At 43.9% G+C, this 17,243-nt stretch overlaps 2 protein-coding genes across 2 annotated transcripts in view; both read right to left on the bottom strand.

Annotated features, from left to right (window-relative positions):
- The window catches only part of PLS3 (plastin 3), a 763,062-nt gene that overhangs the window by 509,297 nt on the left and 236,522 nt on the right, over positions 1-17,243 (bottom strand). The window lies entirely within an intron of this gene.
- GPC4 (glypican 4) overlaps positions 4,922-17,243 on the bottom strand; it is a 67,209-nt gene continuing 54,887 nt past the window's right edge. The window contains exons 5-9 of the mRNA XM_021548377.2: positions 11,654-11,784; positions 11,303-11,449; positions 10,808-10,944; positions 8,521-8,696; positions 4,922-7,685 (exon numbers count right to left, since the gene is read on the bottom strand). Of these exons, the coding sequence (XP_021404052.2) occupies positions 7,477-7,685; positions 8,521-8,696; positions 10,808-10,944; positions 11,303-11,449; positions 11,654-11,784 (800 nt within the window). The 3' untranslated portion in view covers positions 4,922-7,476. The remainder of the gene's footprint in view (positions 7,686-8,520; positions 8,697-10,807; positions 10,945-11,302; positions 11,450-11,653; positions 11,785-17,243) is intronic.

Below are 17,243 nucleotides of genomic sequence, written 5' to 3'. Positions count from 1 at the left end.
GGCCCAAAGATGCTACTGCCAGTCCCTCTCAGGAAAGGAGCAGCTAATACAACACCAGGAGATGCATGGGATGCACTTTAAATAACAACAGAGTGAAAGAAAGAACAGGAAACAAGGACAAGGCAGTGATACAGCTCAGCTGTTGCCCAAGGCACTCTTGTCTCCCTCTCATTTCTAACCAGCACCTCTTGGGCCAGTCCCACAACTCTGGGAGCTCCTGTGTGAGCCCCATACCGTGCCTGCACCACCAGGATGGAGCACACCTTCATGGAATGGAATTTTTACAGTGCTTGTCACCAGTCTGCAGTCAAACATGCCCTCAGTGGCAGGGCATTCTTGCACAGGGAAGGAGGGCAGCTCTGCCCACCCACCATCCACTGGGGGATTCACCCCATCACCTGGTCAGCAAAAGGCTTCGAGAGCTTCTCCTGCCTGTCACTATCTGTGCAAAGAACAGCCCCCATCTTCTCCGTGGTGCCCCCTCCCAGGGACAAAGGACAAGCTGAGGTATCTCTGTATGTACATTATCCCTTCCCCTAGGAAGCCAAACGTCGGAATTACTTAGCATGGAGCACACCTAATTTATTTGGCTAATTATTTTCAGACAGCTAGGCTCCAGAAGCCCTCTGTCAAAGACAACAGCTTCTTTGTAACACGGACTCTCTTGGCCCCTGGCTTGCTAAGAGACTTCACTCTAAACTGACCCCCAACTCTTCCTGCTCAAAACTGAAAATCCCACCACTGTTTTGTAGCACAAATTCCTGTTCAATACTCAAGGGGTTTTGAATGCACAACCATCCCAAGAATTTAACAATGAATAAAGAGTGATCGTGTTTTTGAGTTTTCCCCCCCAATTTTGGATTGTTTCTTTCTATGACAAAAGCAAAGGAAGAAGGTTGTGACACACCAGCCAAAGTCTCCATTTGCCCCAAAACACGAAAGGCCCTGGAGCCACTCTTAGAAGTCATCACCTCGTCTCATTCTAAGAGGCATTTTACCTAAAGCACCCTCCTGGAACACAGCATGGCCTATGTTAGTACACAGGAAATTCAGAGCAAACAACAAAGTCACTTAGTTCAAGTGAAAGCCACTTACTCTCTTACTCCACTATCCATTTATAAGGGTGCACGGCTCCTCACCTGCAAATAAGGCAGGGTGGCTGCTCACCCAAAATCAGAGGGGTGGTGTGAAGACACATTAATTGAAAGCTGCCTCCAGAGCCCTGCCACACAGGAAATGATATATTTAGGACTGCACATACCAGCTCCAATACAAGCATCACTCTGTTATGAAGATAAAAATGAAGTCAGCCATAAAAAAAAAAGAAAAAAAAAAAATTGCCTTTCTGCTGCAGGAATCCAGTAGATATGTGAACTTGCTTCCATTAGAGAATCCCTGGAAATGCAGATGCACCTCCTGTAAACGTCAGTGAAATGCCTCTTGTGGACTTAACTGTCCTCAGATTTGCATCTTGCACAAGGCAGCAGGCAGTGTGTGGTAGTGGCATGGGGGAAATGGCTGAACATGTACAACAATTAGCTTTAAAAATGTACAATTCCGGCTATTGTTTCAGTTGCCTGTCCCTGGGGATCCTCAGCATTACTGTGTTATTGGTGATGCTAAATGGGGTTTTCAACAAAGCTGGTCTGAAGGCTTGTGAATGCCAAAATAGCATTTCAACCCATTAAACTTCACAGACGAAACAATTTCTTCTAAAAATAATCATCAGTTCTTCCCACCAGAAAAAAATAAAAAGTCTGGCCAATTCCTACCATGCCAAGTTTTCAGGCAGGCCTGAGTTTTATGGCTGAGCTTATTAAGCCCAGAAGAAAAGCAGGTTAATAATGGAAACAACCAACAGAGCCGAGTTATAGGTGAAAAGAAGCCACCCTACACAACAGGGCTGCCAGGAACTGCTGGCATTCCACCTTGCTAATCCTGAATTTTCCTGTTCAGAGAAAAGATGTCTTAGCTCCTGCTAACATCCTTGCCATTATGTTGATGCAAATACAGTCAGGAGGCAATTACCAGCCCAGCCAAGGGCCAGCCATTGTGGGGCAGACAATAGCTTGTCAGAGGAGAAACAAATACCTTCAAACTTCTCCAAGATTTTAAGTCTCATTAGTATAAATCAGTAACCCAATTAATGAGGGGTTTAGCATATTGATTTGCATGGGATTACACAAATTAATGATGCCCATAGAGGGAGACAGTGTGGCAGGACACGCTGGGGAGATGAGCAGCTGTGCAGGGGAATTGTATTGCTGCAATACATGAATGAGGGGCACAGGCACCCCAGATTTTATGATAGGGAGGAAGCTGCTCCCACTCAGCTCCTGTGAAACCATCAGAGAGACAGACATCACCTGGCTGTTGAAATGAATCATAGATTCATTAAGACTGGGAAAGACCTCTAAGAATATCATTAACCTAGGAATGCCAGGTCCATCACTAAACTATGTCAATGACTAACAAGCAAAGCAGATTTGTTGACGCAAGTAAGAGCTGCTTTTAAAATCAAAACTTCTGTTTAAGCAGTTGCAGCAATCTCTGACTGGTGCTGAGTGGAGATAATCTTCCAAGGGAGGCTACAAAGATCCACAGTTGAGATACATTCCCACTCTGCTCCTGCTGAGACACAGGGAATGCACAAAAGGCACCACCACAAACAACAAAGGTTTGGGAAAAAGGAGGCAGGGCAACAAGAAACCACAGGGCCAAATCACAGTGAGCAGGCTAAGAGGCAAAAGGGTCCTTTTGGTCAAGGCAGAGCAGGTCCAGGGAGGAAAAACATCCCCAGCAATTACCCACCCAACAGCACAGGGAGAGTAACTAGAGGAAGGCAATACCACACCAGGACTTCCCATCAGCATCCCCCAAAACCTTCTGGGTTTAGCAAAAGCCTCTTTGCCACAGCTGCCTGCTCCTCCTGCACCCAGCTGGGTCCTCAGCTGTGCCAGGCTGTCCAGCCCCTGGGATGATGAAAAGGACAGTTCTCCAGAGAAGAGGGGCAAATGGGCCAGCCATGCCCAGGATGCCTTCCCTTCCTCCCAGGGCTGGCAGCCCCTCCTTGCTCCAACAGTTATAAAAGGGCTCTCAATCCATGTAATCCATTAGATACAAATTACTGCAATTTGAGCACACTTAACCTAGCATTACAGCAAGCCCATAAAGAGCTGTGTCTTCCCAGGCAATTTACACAGCTACAAGCAATCAAACAAACCACAGCAGAGGATTAAGCAACAAGAAAAGCATACCAAACCCAGAAAACCTGATTCCTGAAGCAGCATTATCAAGAAATTAAAACTATTACTAGGGTTAGTGGTGGTCCTAAAACCACCACTATTGCATCATCTCTAACCAACCTGTGTCTTCCATATATCTTACACCATTAACTCCCAGCTATCTGAGAGATGCCATGAAGCACAGAACACTTCACCATTTGGGACCAGGACTGCAGTGTTTCTGCCTCAATTTTCATCCCCTTCTACACATTTTACACTTATTTTTAAATTACCACCTGTCCTGGAGAACATTCTGAGGAAGAAGCAGCAGAGGTCAGGCAATCCTCCTGCCAGCCTCCCAGAACTGCAGTGCTGGCTTGTGGACCATTGGAGGTAGGTGTCCCCTGACCATCATATTCTGGCAGAGACTCTGCAGTTATCCCAGTTGAGCTTACATGGAAAAAGAAAGCCATCAGCATTAAAAAAAAAATCAAAACCCCAAGTAGTTTTCCTTCAATAAGAAGATGGATTTATCCAGGCTCTGATTTCCTGCAGCAGCAGTGCCCACCAGCTTTCACTCCCCACCCCCAGTCGCTGGTTCTCAGGGTGCCCAGGATGCTCCAGGCTTGTCTGCCCTGGGAAGACCTGGGTGTCAACCACTCCAGGCTGTGGAGATGTGCCAGTGGCATGGGCTTCCCCAGGAACAAGAGAAAATGCTGTGGTTTTGTGCTGGCAGGTGAAGGGCACAAGCAGCAGCTTCCACTGCTCTGGTTACTGCTGTCAACCATGGGGGACACTGCCACATTCACACCATGGGCTGCACGTAGGAAGGAAGGGAGTGACTTTGTCAGAAAGGTGACAGATAGGGCTGGCAACTACTGTAGGACACATGATAAGTAAAAGCATCCAAACAGATAGAAGGGATTTTTATGTGCCATGCTCTGAGATGCCCGACACCAGATGCTACGATGTGGAAGGAGCCAGGACCAAACCAGAGGGCTTGCCTGGTCCAGCCAGGCATCTATCAGAGCAATTCCAGGATGGTGATGGAAACAATAGCACCATCTGGTCTAAGAAATGACCACTGAGAGGTTCTGAGAGGTTGCACTCTGCAGAATTAAAACACCACCTTGCCTGTGAGGACAAACTCAAGGTGGCTCAGCCAGGAGGAGAAGAGCAGGACCTGCCCTGGAGTGTGGGAAGGCTCCTCTTGTTGCTCTGGCCATTTGTCCTGACTTGGGGGGGCACCAACACAACACAAAATGAGAGACTCTGATCACAGTCCCATTACTGATGCTCTCCTTTTCCCTCTCCATGTGTCATTTCTGAAGCCATTTCAGGACAGGCACTGAGCTGTTAAAACACATCCTATTAAGAGCTGGATCTTTTCATTCCAGCACTTTGGGAGACTGCACCTCCCATGCTGCCAAGGACACCACCTTTCTACTTCATTTTGCATTTGAAGCACACTTACCAGCTCCATTAACTTTAATAATTAATTCTATATATGGAAATTTTTCTTTAAATCATGCTCATAATGGCGCTAGTTATATGGGGAAAAAAATCTGAAAAAGGGGAGCACATGCCTTCCTCAAAGTGAGCAGCATGTCTCATCCCTACCCGAATGGTTTAGTTTACAAGCTCATGTCAGAGAGCCAACTTCACACACAAACACAAAATAAAAGCAGGAACACAACTTTTGATCATCCTATATTGATGTTTACTCTTGTTTCCTGCAGCCCCAGGTGACAAATCTGTCCTTTATATACCGGAAGTCTCTTGTGCTATTAACAAAATCAACTGGACATGCTTAAAACTGACAGGAGGTCCTTGCATTGGTGGCTTGTACCCAACTAAGGAATAATAATTAGTTGTAAAATGATAAATGTAAATTAAGAAGTGTTTTTGTTTGCTGAGCTGAAACACTCAAAACCAGAAGAATTTGCAAGCAACTTTCTTACATGTGAACACTTAGGCCAAGAAGGGAGATGTTGGAGCAGGCAGCCACTCCGAACATAAGGGCTTTTGTTCCACCAATCTCAGAGCTCTGAAGAAGTTTTATTTTTTTTATTCTTTTTTTCTTCATTTAACTCTGCTGGCCTGCCAGCTGGGTACGAGCCAGAAGGGTTATCCAGTCAGACCCTACTGCGATATATTTACAATGCTAGTGCATCTATGGTTTGTTTATTTCAGGATTAAAATTCAAATGGCTAGAACCATTTAAATAATTAAAGGGCAATCAGAAAATGCCATGAAACCAAACAAATCAGGAAAAGTCATGGAAACCATCAGCAATATTTAATTCAGAAATCCTCTTTGTTAGGGAACTTTGCTGAAAGAAAACAGCTGGATGTAGTTCAACCCTCTAAATTAAAAACAATCTAACAAGGTCTATAGGGATAACTCTTTCAGCTACATATTGGAGACCAGATTCACTTCTACCAAGTAAAAGCAATAGCACACAAAGCTAGAAAGGAAATTCCTCAGAACTGAGGTAGTTTCTAAGTATCAGCACATTTTCCAATTCCTCACAAGGCAACTTAGCTATTTACAATCCATTTTTTCCCACACATAAATTTTTAATTTTTTCAATTTTATGGTTCCATGATTTATTTTCTAAAGAAAAATAATCTAACTAGAATATCCCTAACTCTACTAACATCATGTTTTAATAAATAACTGGCTACTTCTAGTAAAATTAAGCCTCCAGGATTATTTATACCAGCCAAGAATACTCTGTCTTTATAGCTTTGCAGAAATTTGGTGTGAAAATAAAGTTGAGTATAATGCTGACCCTGAGCTAACAAGTAATTAATGCTTCAATATAAAAATAGAAAATTATCCTTTATGACACAAGGGTGGAATAGAGCAAACCTTTTCTCTCTGGACTGCTTTCCTGCCCAGATCCAGGCATCCAGCCAGACCTAAAGGCTATCCAAAGCAGGAAGAGACGTGCAGAATAATTTTGAGTCTTTCCAAAGATGTTGCTTCTGCTAAACTCTTTTAAAAATTATTTCATCTCTTTTCTTAAAAATAAACATTTCTTTTATTCATGAGTTGCTGTTCACCACAACATTGTTCCAACTCCAACAGCACGGGCAGAGAGAGGAAGGTGTCTCAGGTAGTGCCGAAAAGCTACAGGTGCTGGGCATCAGATCCCAGGAGACCAAACTCACCCAAAAGGAGGCATCTTCAGCCCTGCCAGCTCCTGCTTCCATGTACCTGCAACAGTGCCTGCTCCTCCTCTTTTGCCCATCAGAGAGGAAACAAAACTCTTGCAAAAACAAACCCAAGCCCTCCCCACCTGCCCTCCCACACAGGATTCCTTAAAACCAGAACCAAAACCGTTACAAAATCCATCCAGCATTCAGCTAACAAACGTGCAGACAAGACACAGGCTGGCGTTTGGATCTGCGAGACGACAAGTTGTTTCCAACCGAACAAGTTTAATGCCTGATTCCCACGGGGGATGCACGTTGGGAACTGACCCACAGGAGTTACAGCTGATTGCAAGGATCCCGGGGAACAAACTGGCAACTCTTCTCAGCATCTGCAGAATGGGAATTCTCTGTAGTCCCTTCCAATTTAACCAAACCTCCTGTAAAGCAAGCATAACCTGCTCCTGGCATGGATGCCCTAAGCAAACGAGGCCCTTGGCACGATGACCAGTTCTGCCTTCACCTTCTGTTTTACTGCATAATTAAGACAAATGACTTCCACTTCTCTCCAGATAAGGCAACTAACATAATGTGGATAAATGGGAAGTTAACTACATGAAACATTTTCTGCTTGTTGGGCAATTATTTTTTCCTCATAAGATAACATGATAAATAAAACCTGCTTCTGTACAGATATTTCTCATTTCAGAAACACATACTTGTTACAGGCCAAGAGAAGACCCTGGGGTTTTTGTTTTCATAAGAAATACAGTAAAAGAAAAAAAAAAAAAAAAGAAGTGATAAAGACACAAATGCAGAGCTAACTACAGGCTTGTATATACATTTTTGTTATCCACCTCTAACATGGACTCTTGGTGAACGGGATAGACTGGTACTTCCCATTCCTGTTATTCCCAGGATAGCAAGGGAAAAAAAAATAAATCAGTATCTTAAAACCAGTGGCAACATAGTAAAAACTGTACACTGTTGTCCATTAACTTAAAAAGCAAAGTCTCTAGATGGTATAAAAGTGAAAGCAGGTGCCTTCTACCTTTGAAAATAAAAGTCTTTTCCCCTCCCCCTATGCTGCACAATTATCTCCATTGTCTTTGCATGGCCAAGAACAAAATGCTAAGGAGCAAGGCTGCTCGTGATAGACCACTTCTGGTGGCAGCAGAAGTGTTCACGGTCTTGTCGCTCTTGTTGGAGCTCCCCGTGACCTCGGTGGCGTTGAACTCGAACTCCGGGGAGCACTGCTGGAGCTCACAGCCACTGCCACTCTCCTCCCCGCTGCTCTCCTCACCTGGGGAGACAAACACACACCTGCTGAACTCCGCTGGCTGCACGAGACAGCAGGGGGAAAAGGAAAGAGTGTGTCTGTTCTGGTCTTTATGGGAGGTAAGCGTGGGTCCCCTGGTTCATGTGATTTCTGTGTGCAGTCATCACATGTGGGCGGTGGGTGCAGCCCAGAAAGGCAACCACCACCTGGGCTGCACCCAAAGCACTGTGAGCAGTGGGTCGAGGGAGGGGATTCACCCCCTTTACTCCACTCATGAGACCCCCACATGGAGTTCTGCATCCAGCTCTGGGGCCCCCAGCACAGGAAGGGTCTGCTGGAGGGAGTCCAGAGGAGGACACAGAACTACTCAGAGGCTGGAACACCTCTTCTACGAGGACAGACTGTGAGAGCTGGGATTGTTGCATTAAGACAAGGGTAATGGTTTTAAATTAAAAGAAAGTAGATTTAGATTTGATATAAGGAAGAAATGGTTTTAAGATGAGGGTGATGAAACACAGTGGCACAGGCTGCTCAGAGAGGTGGTAAGTTCCCCTTCTCTGGAAAGACTCAAGCTCAGGCTGGTTGGATGGAGCTCTGAGTAGCCTGATGTAATAGATGATGTCCCAGCTCATTGCAGGGATGTTGGACTAGATGACCTTTAAAGGTCCCTTCTAACCCAAACCATTCTATGGCTGTGTGGGAACACCCCTCCTCACACAGCCTGTCGGAGAGGCTGGTTCCCACCCTCCTCACTAACACGCTTACCCACAGCTGAAGCTTAACCAGCTACCCGTGTTAGCATGAAATCCAATTAAAAGGGAAAAAAGAAAAAGCAAAAGGCAAACAACAGCAAACATACTTATGTCAATGAAGTCGACGTCGTTCCCACTGTAGGCGTTCTTCAGCTTGTTGGTCATCACCCGCAGAGCCATGATTTGCCTTCGAATCACCATGTCTGGCTTGGTAATGTCCACTTCAACCTCTGGGTTATTCACTTGACTTGCTAAACCATTTCCAGTCACTGCAAAGTCATACCTGAAAAGAAACCATTCCTGCTGGGACCAGAGCTGCAGCTCAGCAGGGTCCCTGTGACACCACGGGAACTCTGCAATGCCATCCCTGCTTTTAGTCTGGGTGATCATCTGAGCCCAACAGCATCCTTCCACATGCTACACCTTACACAGCCCTTCTCACCCCAGCTCCCTTCCCTGCAATCTCTGCAGCATGTGGAATGAAGCACTGTTTTCATTTACACAATGCCACAACTTGAAAAGGAAAAGAAGATCTGGAGTTTATGGTAATAATGGCTTTCAACAGCATAAATCAGCTCGCTGTAGGCTGCAGAGCAATACAAGGTTCTGAGATGCCTTGATGCCAGTTAGATGACACTTTTGGGAACACAACCTTCGAGGTCATAGTTATCCCACAGAAACCTATAGTAACTGTTGGAGGCAAGAGTGTCATTCAACCTTTAAATAATGGACCTTAACCATCAAGCTGAGATATTGAATGTGTGCTTCTCACCACAGAGACGTGAGATGCAATTTCCCTAATAACCCCAGCAGGAGGAACATCTGTGATGCTGAAGATGAGACCCTGTAGCCCCACACATCAGAGAAGGGGAGAGCCAAGAGGCTCAGCTTCAGAAGGTGTGCATGCTCAGGTCTGAACACATGCACAGCCTCCTGGTTTAAAAGAGAGACTGAGTAACAAAACCCAACAGAATACATTTCCTGAGACAGGTATTTGGAGTATCATCTTATACAGCAGGGATAGGATACATTCCCCTTTCCTCCAATTACCCGACTTGCTAGAAAGATCAGTTTAACAGAAGAAAACATTACTTTTCTTAATTATGATGCCAACATCAGTACCACAAGAGAGAGAAAAGCCTTTAGCACAGTCTACTGATCCTGGGCACCAGGCAGTGTGATGTTAGCATACTCTAAAAAGCATGCTCAAACCCTGTCCTACATATGGGAGTGACAATGATGATGATAATTGGTGGTGACAGTTTTATCATTATTTGTGATCAATATTATATGTTTCAAAGAAGTCTGAGACCAAAGTGTAGAAGACTACCAAACTTCTACCTTATTGGATTCATGGAGAAAATAGTAAAACAAATTATCTTGCCCAACCTACATAGGCTATCCAGCCTGACCTGTCTCCTTGCCAAGGGCTGCCAAGTCTCCATCTCCCCTGCATAAACTGGGGGCATCTGCTATGAAAAGCCCATAGAACCTGCTGATAAACAGGATTTCAGGAGGCAGAGCAACTTCTTGTCACATACACCCAAAACACTGCCCTAGCAAAGTATGACAGAGTTTTAGGCACACACAAAACAGTGCAAAAGTTATGAGGTCTGGCTTAGTGCTGTGGCCCAAAATTGTCAAGGGCAGAACCTGCTTTTACTTAGAAAAACTGCTGGAAAACCCCAGACAACTGCTTTTTTGCCTTTTATTTTAATGTAACATCTTGGACTGTGCTTATTTCCTCAGTAAGCAAACAGGAAAAAAAAAAAAGAGAAACTTTTATTTCCAAAATAAAAGTTAAACAGTTACATAAACCATATGACAGAAAAACTCTGGCTTACTCATGTGTTGGCAATTTCTTCCTTACAAGCAAAAATAAAAGTTTTGTAACTCTTTTTTTCCATAGAAAATGTGAATGAAACCACTGGCCCCCTTGTACCACTGACCTCAGCAGCAGAGAAGGTCTCCACCCTCCATCACCCCTGCCCTTGCTCAACAAAGAAACCAGTTCCTGGTGGAAACTCCAGCTGGGGGCACTGGGGCAACAGTGCTGTCAGACAACACAAGCACCTCTGCTCTGTGGCTGGGCTACAGGATTTTGTACAGATCATCTCCCCAGTTCCATGGACAACTAGTAAGGGGATTAAGTCCAAGGAGAGATAACCTATTTGGGTATCCACACTCTGTTCCCTCCTCTAAAAGAAACCCCCATGTAGAGCTTGGACAACACTTTGGCGTTACATTCCACCTCTCCCATCTACAAAAACAAAAGGGATAATGACAGCAGCCTGTCTTGGGTGATCTGGGATCACTCCTGTAGGAGAAAAGGGCTCAGGGAGAAGGATCAGGACACAGGGAAAGGGTTAACCAGAGGCAGCAGCATCACCAAACCTGCTCTTGGCGCTTCCATTCCAGCACTCATTCTCATTGACAGTGCCTACAGACATTTTTTCATCATTGCAAATGTTGCCAGGGAGAGATGACCAAAATTTTTTGGCTTGTTTCAGCTTCTCTTTCACATCAGTAACCTATTAAATAAAATAAAAAAAGGAACATTATACATAATCCAGAATACCAAACGCTCAGTAAAAGTGAAGTTGGGAAGGTTTTTTTTGTTTTGATGGTTGATTTACTTTTTTAATACAAAATTAAATACGTCTCCTCAAACACATATTATTCATAAGCCAATCTTTTAACACAGGCACTTTTCTGACATAGAAGCACTGAGGTAATTAATGTCTAGAGCTCTGGGCAGATTACACCCCTTAGAGAGTTTTAAGACAGCCAAGGAATATTAAGAAAGCCTATCAATTAAAAATGGTAAATTATACACTGTGGTACCGAGTATGAAGCACCTGTGAGGCACCAGCAGGACCAGGCACTCACCAGTCGGTCCAAGCTCGTGCCAGCAGCTGTTGTTGGTCGCTCCTCTGGGTTGTAGGGTCTGAAACGAGGAGTGAAACCACTTTCAGAGACAGAGCGAGCAGCCCGGCCTTGGGCAAGTGTTTTTGGCTGGCCACAACCCTGGAAAACCTGTGTGAGAGAAGGAAAGGATTTTATGAAGTAAGAGGTCACAAGAGCCTCCCTTTTCCAGGCTCCAACACAGCCCCCACCCAAAATAATACATTAGCTTTATATATACGTGAAAGGGCATTCAAGAAAAAAACATATTGACAAGAATAGGGAACTAAAACATATTCAATAAAAAAAATCCAAGTGTTCCTTTGGCCCATTTACCTTCTGAGACACCTGCATGCTGTTCTCCTGCATGTTCATGATTGCATCTGAAATTTTCACATCAATGGGGTCCATGACAGACTCAATGTTGAAAGGTCCCTCCAGCCTCTCTGCTACCAGCAGCATCGAATCTAACACAGAGAGAGAAAACCAAAGGTTTGTAATGGAGGAGGATCTAACACACAGAGAGAAAAAAGAAGGCTTTTCACGGAGGAGCTTCAGGAATAAGAGTTAGGAAGGATAACAGTTTGAGCACGTGGACATTAACCACTGGAGTTGTCACCTCTGACCAGCACGCATCTCCAGGAAACACTTTGCTCGGTTCCCAGAGCTCACACCTTCACCAGGCACTTAGAGGCTGCCAGCACCAAACCACAGCCTCACGTACATCAAAAGCCATCACAACCTGCCAACAGCAGCCTGTAATCAGCTCCTCCCATCAGAACAAGAATTACTAACACTCTCCTTTCCATGCTCGTTTATTAAAGGTTGCCTTGTGTCATTTGTTTTTCAAGACTGCTTTCAAAGCCATCAGCTTCCCCATGCTGGTCTTGAGCACAAGGCACCAACATGCAAGGGTCCAAGACAATCCTTGATACCATCTTTCCCTTATGGAGAGCTACAGGCTTTTTCCTGCCTGGGGAAGCCAAGGGATTGCAACTCCTAGCACTATGTGGACAATTTGCAGGAGGGAGGGAGTCTGCATGAGAGCAGGGCGAATGCTGTGCACTCATGATGTATTTGGCACATCTCTAAGCAAGGGGAGATGGAAAGTCTCTCAGCCAACACCAGGTCACTCCTCCTGTGCCGACATGCACGTCCTCATCAAATGCATCATTAAACCCAGCAGCTACTGGACCATCCACTACTTCCTCTGGGAAATTACTTACAGGCATTAAGGCTTTCACCCTGCACTGCATTTAAGCCCTCTCTCTGGTTCTCCCTGACAAGGTGCCTCCAGGAATACAGCTGGCACTAAGTTCTTGTCTCTTCTCACCCATCACAACCTTAATTTACTGTTAGCTTTCACTGTGGTCCCTCAACCCCAAAGCATTTGCTGGTCTCCTCTCCTGCGTCACTTCATGATGCTCTGCCACAAACTCATCTTTTTCCAGTTGGATGTAATTCTTCAATTTTTCCTAGCCTGAGTGACAAGGACAGAATAGCCCCTCTGGCCCCAAGGAGCTCCTCCCTACTCCTAAGATATGCCTGGTCCCTTCCATTAACAAGAAATGGGTGTTTCACACTCAGGCTATTAATCTTTCTCGTGACATTCATCCTCCTCCTACGTGCAGAAGGTACTCTGCACAAACAGAAAACTTCTGTAGGCTCTGGCTATCTGTTAAATCCCTATAAAGAAACTCTACATACTGAACAATTTAGTAATAGCTCTGCCTGAGTGCCCAAGTCATGTTAAATAAACTACATTAAAAAACCACAAATGATGAAAAATGTAAAACAAAGCTATTTGAGTATGTAAAGTTATTATCATTATTATTAAAAACAACAACAAAACACAACAATTATAATAATAATCCAAAACCATAACCCCCAACATGAATTGCAGATGCCTTTCTAGCCTGTAAATCCAGTTTTTAAAGAAAAGTCAATATTCTAAAGATTTGCTGGGTGTTAGTTAAAGGCCTATCATTCAATTACCCCTCTCACTCTCTCGGCTCCACCAAGGTGTGGGTGTTTAGGGAGTGAGCTCCATAGGAGCTGGTGGCCCCAGGAAAGACCCTCACTCTGCAGGCACACACCACCAGCATCAGTGACAGAGCATTTGCAGGGCATGGCTGGAATTTCACTGTCAGGAACTACAAACAGGTCTGAACTAAATGCATTATAAAAAAAAAAGAGGAAAAAAAAGGGAAAAAAAAAGGGAGACGGTAATAACAAATGAAACAAAGAGTCTTAGACTGTATTGTGGTGGGCTCCAATAAAGTGATGCTTCAAATCTCTGAGTAATGACTGCTAGCATGAATATACCATTGTGCCGGAGGAGAGAAAAATGCTTTTGATGTGCTACCAAATGGAGACTTTTGTAAACAAGTGGAGCACAACTTAAATGTGTTCATCATTGTCAAAGCTTTTGGGGTTTTTCACGCGCATAAAGAACATCCCGGTGCAGCATGCAGGAAGCTGCTCATTTCAAATAAAAATATTATGAGTAGACAGATAATAAAACACACAAAATGCACACGTTAAAAAAAAAAAAAAAAGAAAAGAAAAATCATTCCATTTTGTAACTACTTAATTCTCTGAGTGGCCAGGAAAGGCCACAGATCAATAAAGTGTTTGTGAAAGACTGAAAGGAAACATAAACCCCAATTCTTCTGGCTGTTTGGCATCTTTGTAAACTTTGAGCCGGGCAGGCCATCCACAAGACCATGGGAATGTAGAGCGAATTGGGTCCTTTGTTAGCAGGGGTGCCATGGCGTTGCATGTATCACAGCCCAGGAATGCAGCCTCTGCTTTGACTGCCGATAGAGAAAATGCATTCGGCCTCCAGCAGAGCTGCCAAAGCTGGCGAGAAAAGATAAGGAACGTAGTAATTGGAGTTGGGATTGATACTGGCAAGGAACACTAAACGAAATAAACTTTCATTAGACAGGGGTGGGGAGGAGCAAGAGCTGCGGGTGGGGGGGCTCTGCCTCATCCACAGTTTTGATTTTGGAGACATCCTGCAAACTTTTACCTCCCAGCAGGAGCTGGCTGGTGTCCCCAGAGCGGTGGTGGCGAGCAGTGGTTCCCTCTGGAGCCCCGGCTGACGTTGCTAAGGCTGACTGGGGTTCAGGGCGCCGCCAGCACCGCTGCCTGCAGGAGGGGAGGCTCCTGCCCCAGCGCCAGGAGCCAACCTTCTGAGCAGCTCAGCTCCCAGAAAAAAGATTTTCCATTATGGGGAGCAGAGAGGAGTTGATTACAAATACCAACTATTTGTGCCAGTTCTTGTGCAAAGTAAATGATATTTATAAGCCACGGTGAGATGGCTCAGCTTGCTTCACCAAAATCCCCAATTCTGTCAGAGTGAAAAACGTATGCCGTCCATGTATTACAAACACACAGCATGACAAAGACTGTCTCTTCTCCTGTGATGGGGAGATAGAAGTGGATTTAGGTGAAAAAAAAACCAACCAAGACACACCAGCTAGCACCATCCCTTAAAGACCCTTTTCCTCTTGCATACATTTGTCCTTGCTACTGGCATTGAGACAATCCTTGGCAACAAAGCACCTCACTCTCATGACGGAAAGCAATTCTTTCTCATTGTGCCACCAATAATCAGAAACCCACATCTTCAGCCTCACTGTCTGACTTGAAGAACAAAAGGCAGTTTTCAGTCTTAACCCCAAGATCTGATTTAAAAGGGGAAGGAAGGAGGGGGAAGACCTTGACCATTCATTAACAACAATCTTTTTTTTTTTTTTTTTTTTTAAGCGGGAAAGGGGGGGAAATTCTTTGCACACAAAGTAGTACTCCAGATATGTATATGGAGCCTGAATTCGACATCTTTGAGCAGAGTAAACCTTTGTGGAGAAAAAAAAAAATCATGAAAAGGCACTGGAGATTAACACTGTTCATTCAGGAAAGCTCCAACCCCCCAACAGCCTGTTTGAAACAAAGTATACCCCTGTCTAATTGGTGTACAATTGTGTCAGGAATAGAGGGAGAAATAATTTAGATAGTTAAAGGGGAGAAAAGAGTACAATTCGGTCATTATTTCATACTCCTCAGCTTTAAATGGTACTTTGGAGAAATAAGGAATTACAAAGTCTTCTTGTCTCAAAAAACCTACAAACTTTACATCCAAGCTTTACATAATTGACTTACTTATAGACCCACTAGCACACACAAATGCGTATTTCACACGCACCCACATTCATATAGACTTGCAGGACTTGCTGCAAGTTCTCTGATTTAACTATTTTTAGATTGATTTGATAGGTTCAAAATCTGCTTTTGACTTGTAATAAATCACTGCCATAAGCTGGCACTTAAATCTACAATGCAAAATCTCATTGAGACCATGGAGATGTCTTTTTGGGATTTTGTGAGGTGGTTTGGGGGAAAATTTTTGAGGTGTTATTTCTTTAATAATTTAAACCTTTATACACACATAGAAGATATTTGTGGCATATGCCCTGCCCTAAACAGCAGATATATTTAATTTAATTTGTCTTGAGTGGTAAACTAAGAGAGAAACCGAAGTCTGGAACATAACCAGCATCTGTTCACTTATTAAATTGTCTGAAGAAAGCACAGCTTAAGTTTTCTGTATCTGTATTCCACTGCAACCATCAACCAGGAGTGCAAGAACCAAGCAAATACAATAAATGTAACAAAGCTTAATACCACACTTAAGTAATGAGTGGGCAAGAAGCCCTTTGGGGAGGAAGGACTGCAAGAAGAAAGCTTTGCTTCCAACCTGGAATCACATGTATTTATTTTGTCTTGTTTAATAATCTTAATTATTGTATGCAGTCCCTGATCAGTCTCGTGTGACAAGGCTCGCCGGCTTCCCCGAGGTTCGTTTTTAGCTGCATACCACCTACAGCAATTAGCTGCTTGTGCTTTTGTCTGTTTTCTGGCATTATGCCCTTCCCTTTCATGGGATTCTTCTTTTCTACTTGGACTAGATGTTTGTAAGTCTCCTGGCTTTGAGCTATTTCAGCAACAATTGTAGTTGAAATACTTAATATTCTCATGAGAAAGACGGCTCTGAGGACTGGGGGGCTGGGGTGTCAGCCTCACAGAGAATGACTTGGAAACCCAACTTAGTGGCACATTTAGCTCCCTATATGGAATACACACACACAAAAATGCCTTCTGAAAATAACACCCTGCACACATTCAGTTGGCATGGGCAGCAAAGTGAAAATCCAGTGCACAAAACAGAGGAAAACAAGTTATAAGACATAAATGTAGCCTGGAATGTCAGCTAGCAGCTATTTCCTTTTTTTTTAAATCTTGCAACTTAGTGAAATAGAATATTTTCTTTCTAACAATCTTTACTTTTTCCCCCCATGAGTGGAATGGGAAGAGTACCACAGCCTTTTCAGTAGCAGAAATACTTTACATGTGCACTTCATCACATATTAACTAGAGGGAAGCGACTGTTCCCAAAGGATGCTTGATCACAGATAAATCAAACCTCCTGGAAAAGCAGCACAAATGAAAACATTTAACATTATCTACTGCCTGTGCCCCAAAATGTGATGCACTGCCAATTCTGATGAGCCTTGACCCAAAGTAGGATTTAACATTTCAGTCTAAATTTTATGTATTGAATGATGCTGTGTATAAGCACAGAAGAGAAATAACAAACAGGAGGAAGAGGATGGCAAAACCACTAGCACAGTTTCATTCAAGACCTGCTGACATTGCAAAAGGATGATGGCCAAGCACCAAATGAGCTGTTTAAAACAGATTCAGACATGTCCTATTCAATTTTTTTAGTGTAAAATCCAGGCCTACAGCTTTTCCTGAAGTTCTTCATGGCTGGCAAGGAGAGCCCCAGGCTACAGAAGAAAACTGACTTCAGGAAGGACAGCTGTATAGTGACAGCAAAGTATAAGTAGCATAGAAAAAC

This window comes from Lonchura striata, chromosome 14 (genome assembly GCF_046129695.1).
Source record: "Lonchura striata isolate bLonStr1 chromosome 14, bLonStr1.mat, whole genome shotgun sequence".
In the NCBI taxonomy this organism is placed as follows: domain Eukaryota; kingdom Metazoa; phylum Chordata; class Aves; order Passeriformes; family Estrildidae; genus Lonchura; species Lonchura striata.
The sequence above is the reverse complement of the archived record's forward strand: the minus strand, read 5'-3'. Positions and strand labels throughout refer to the sequence as shown.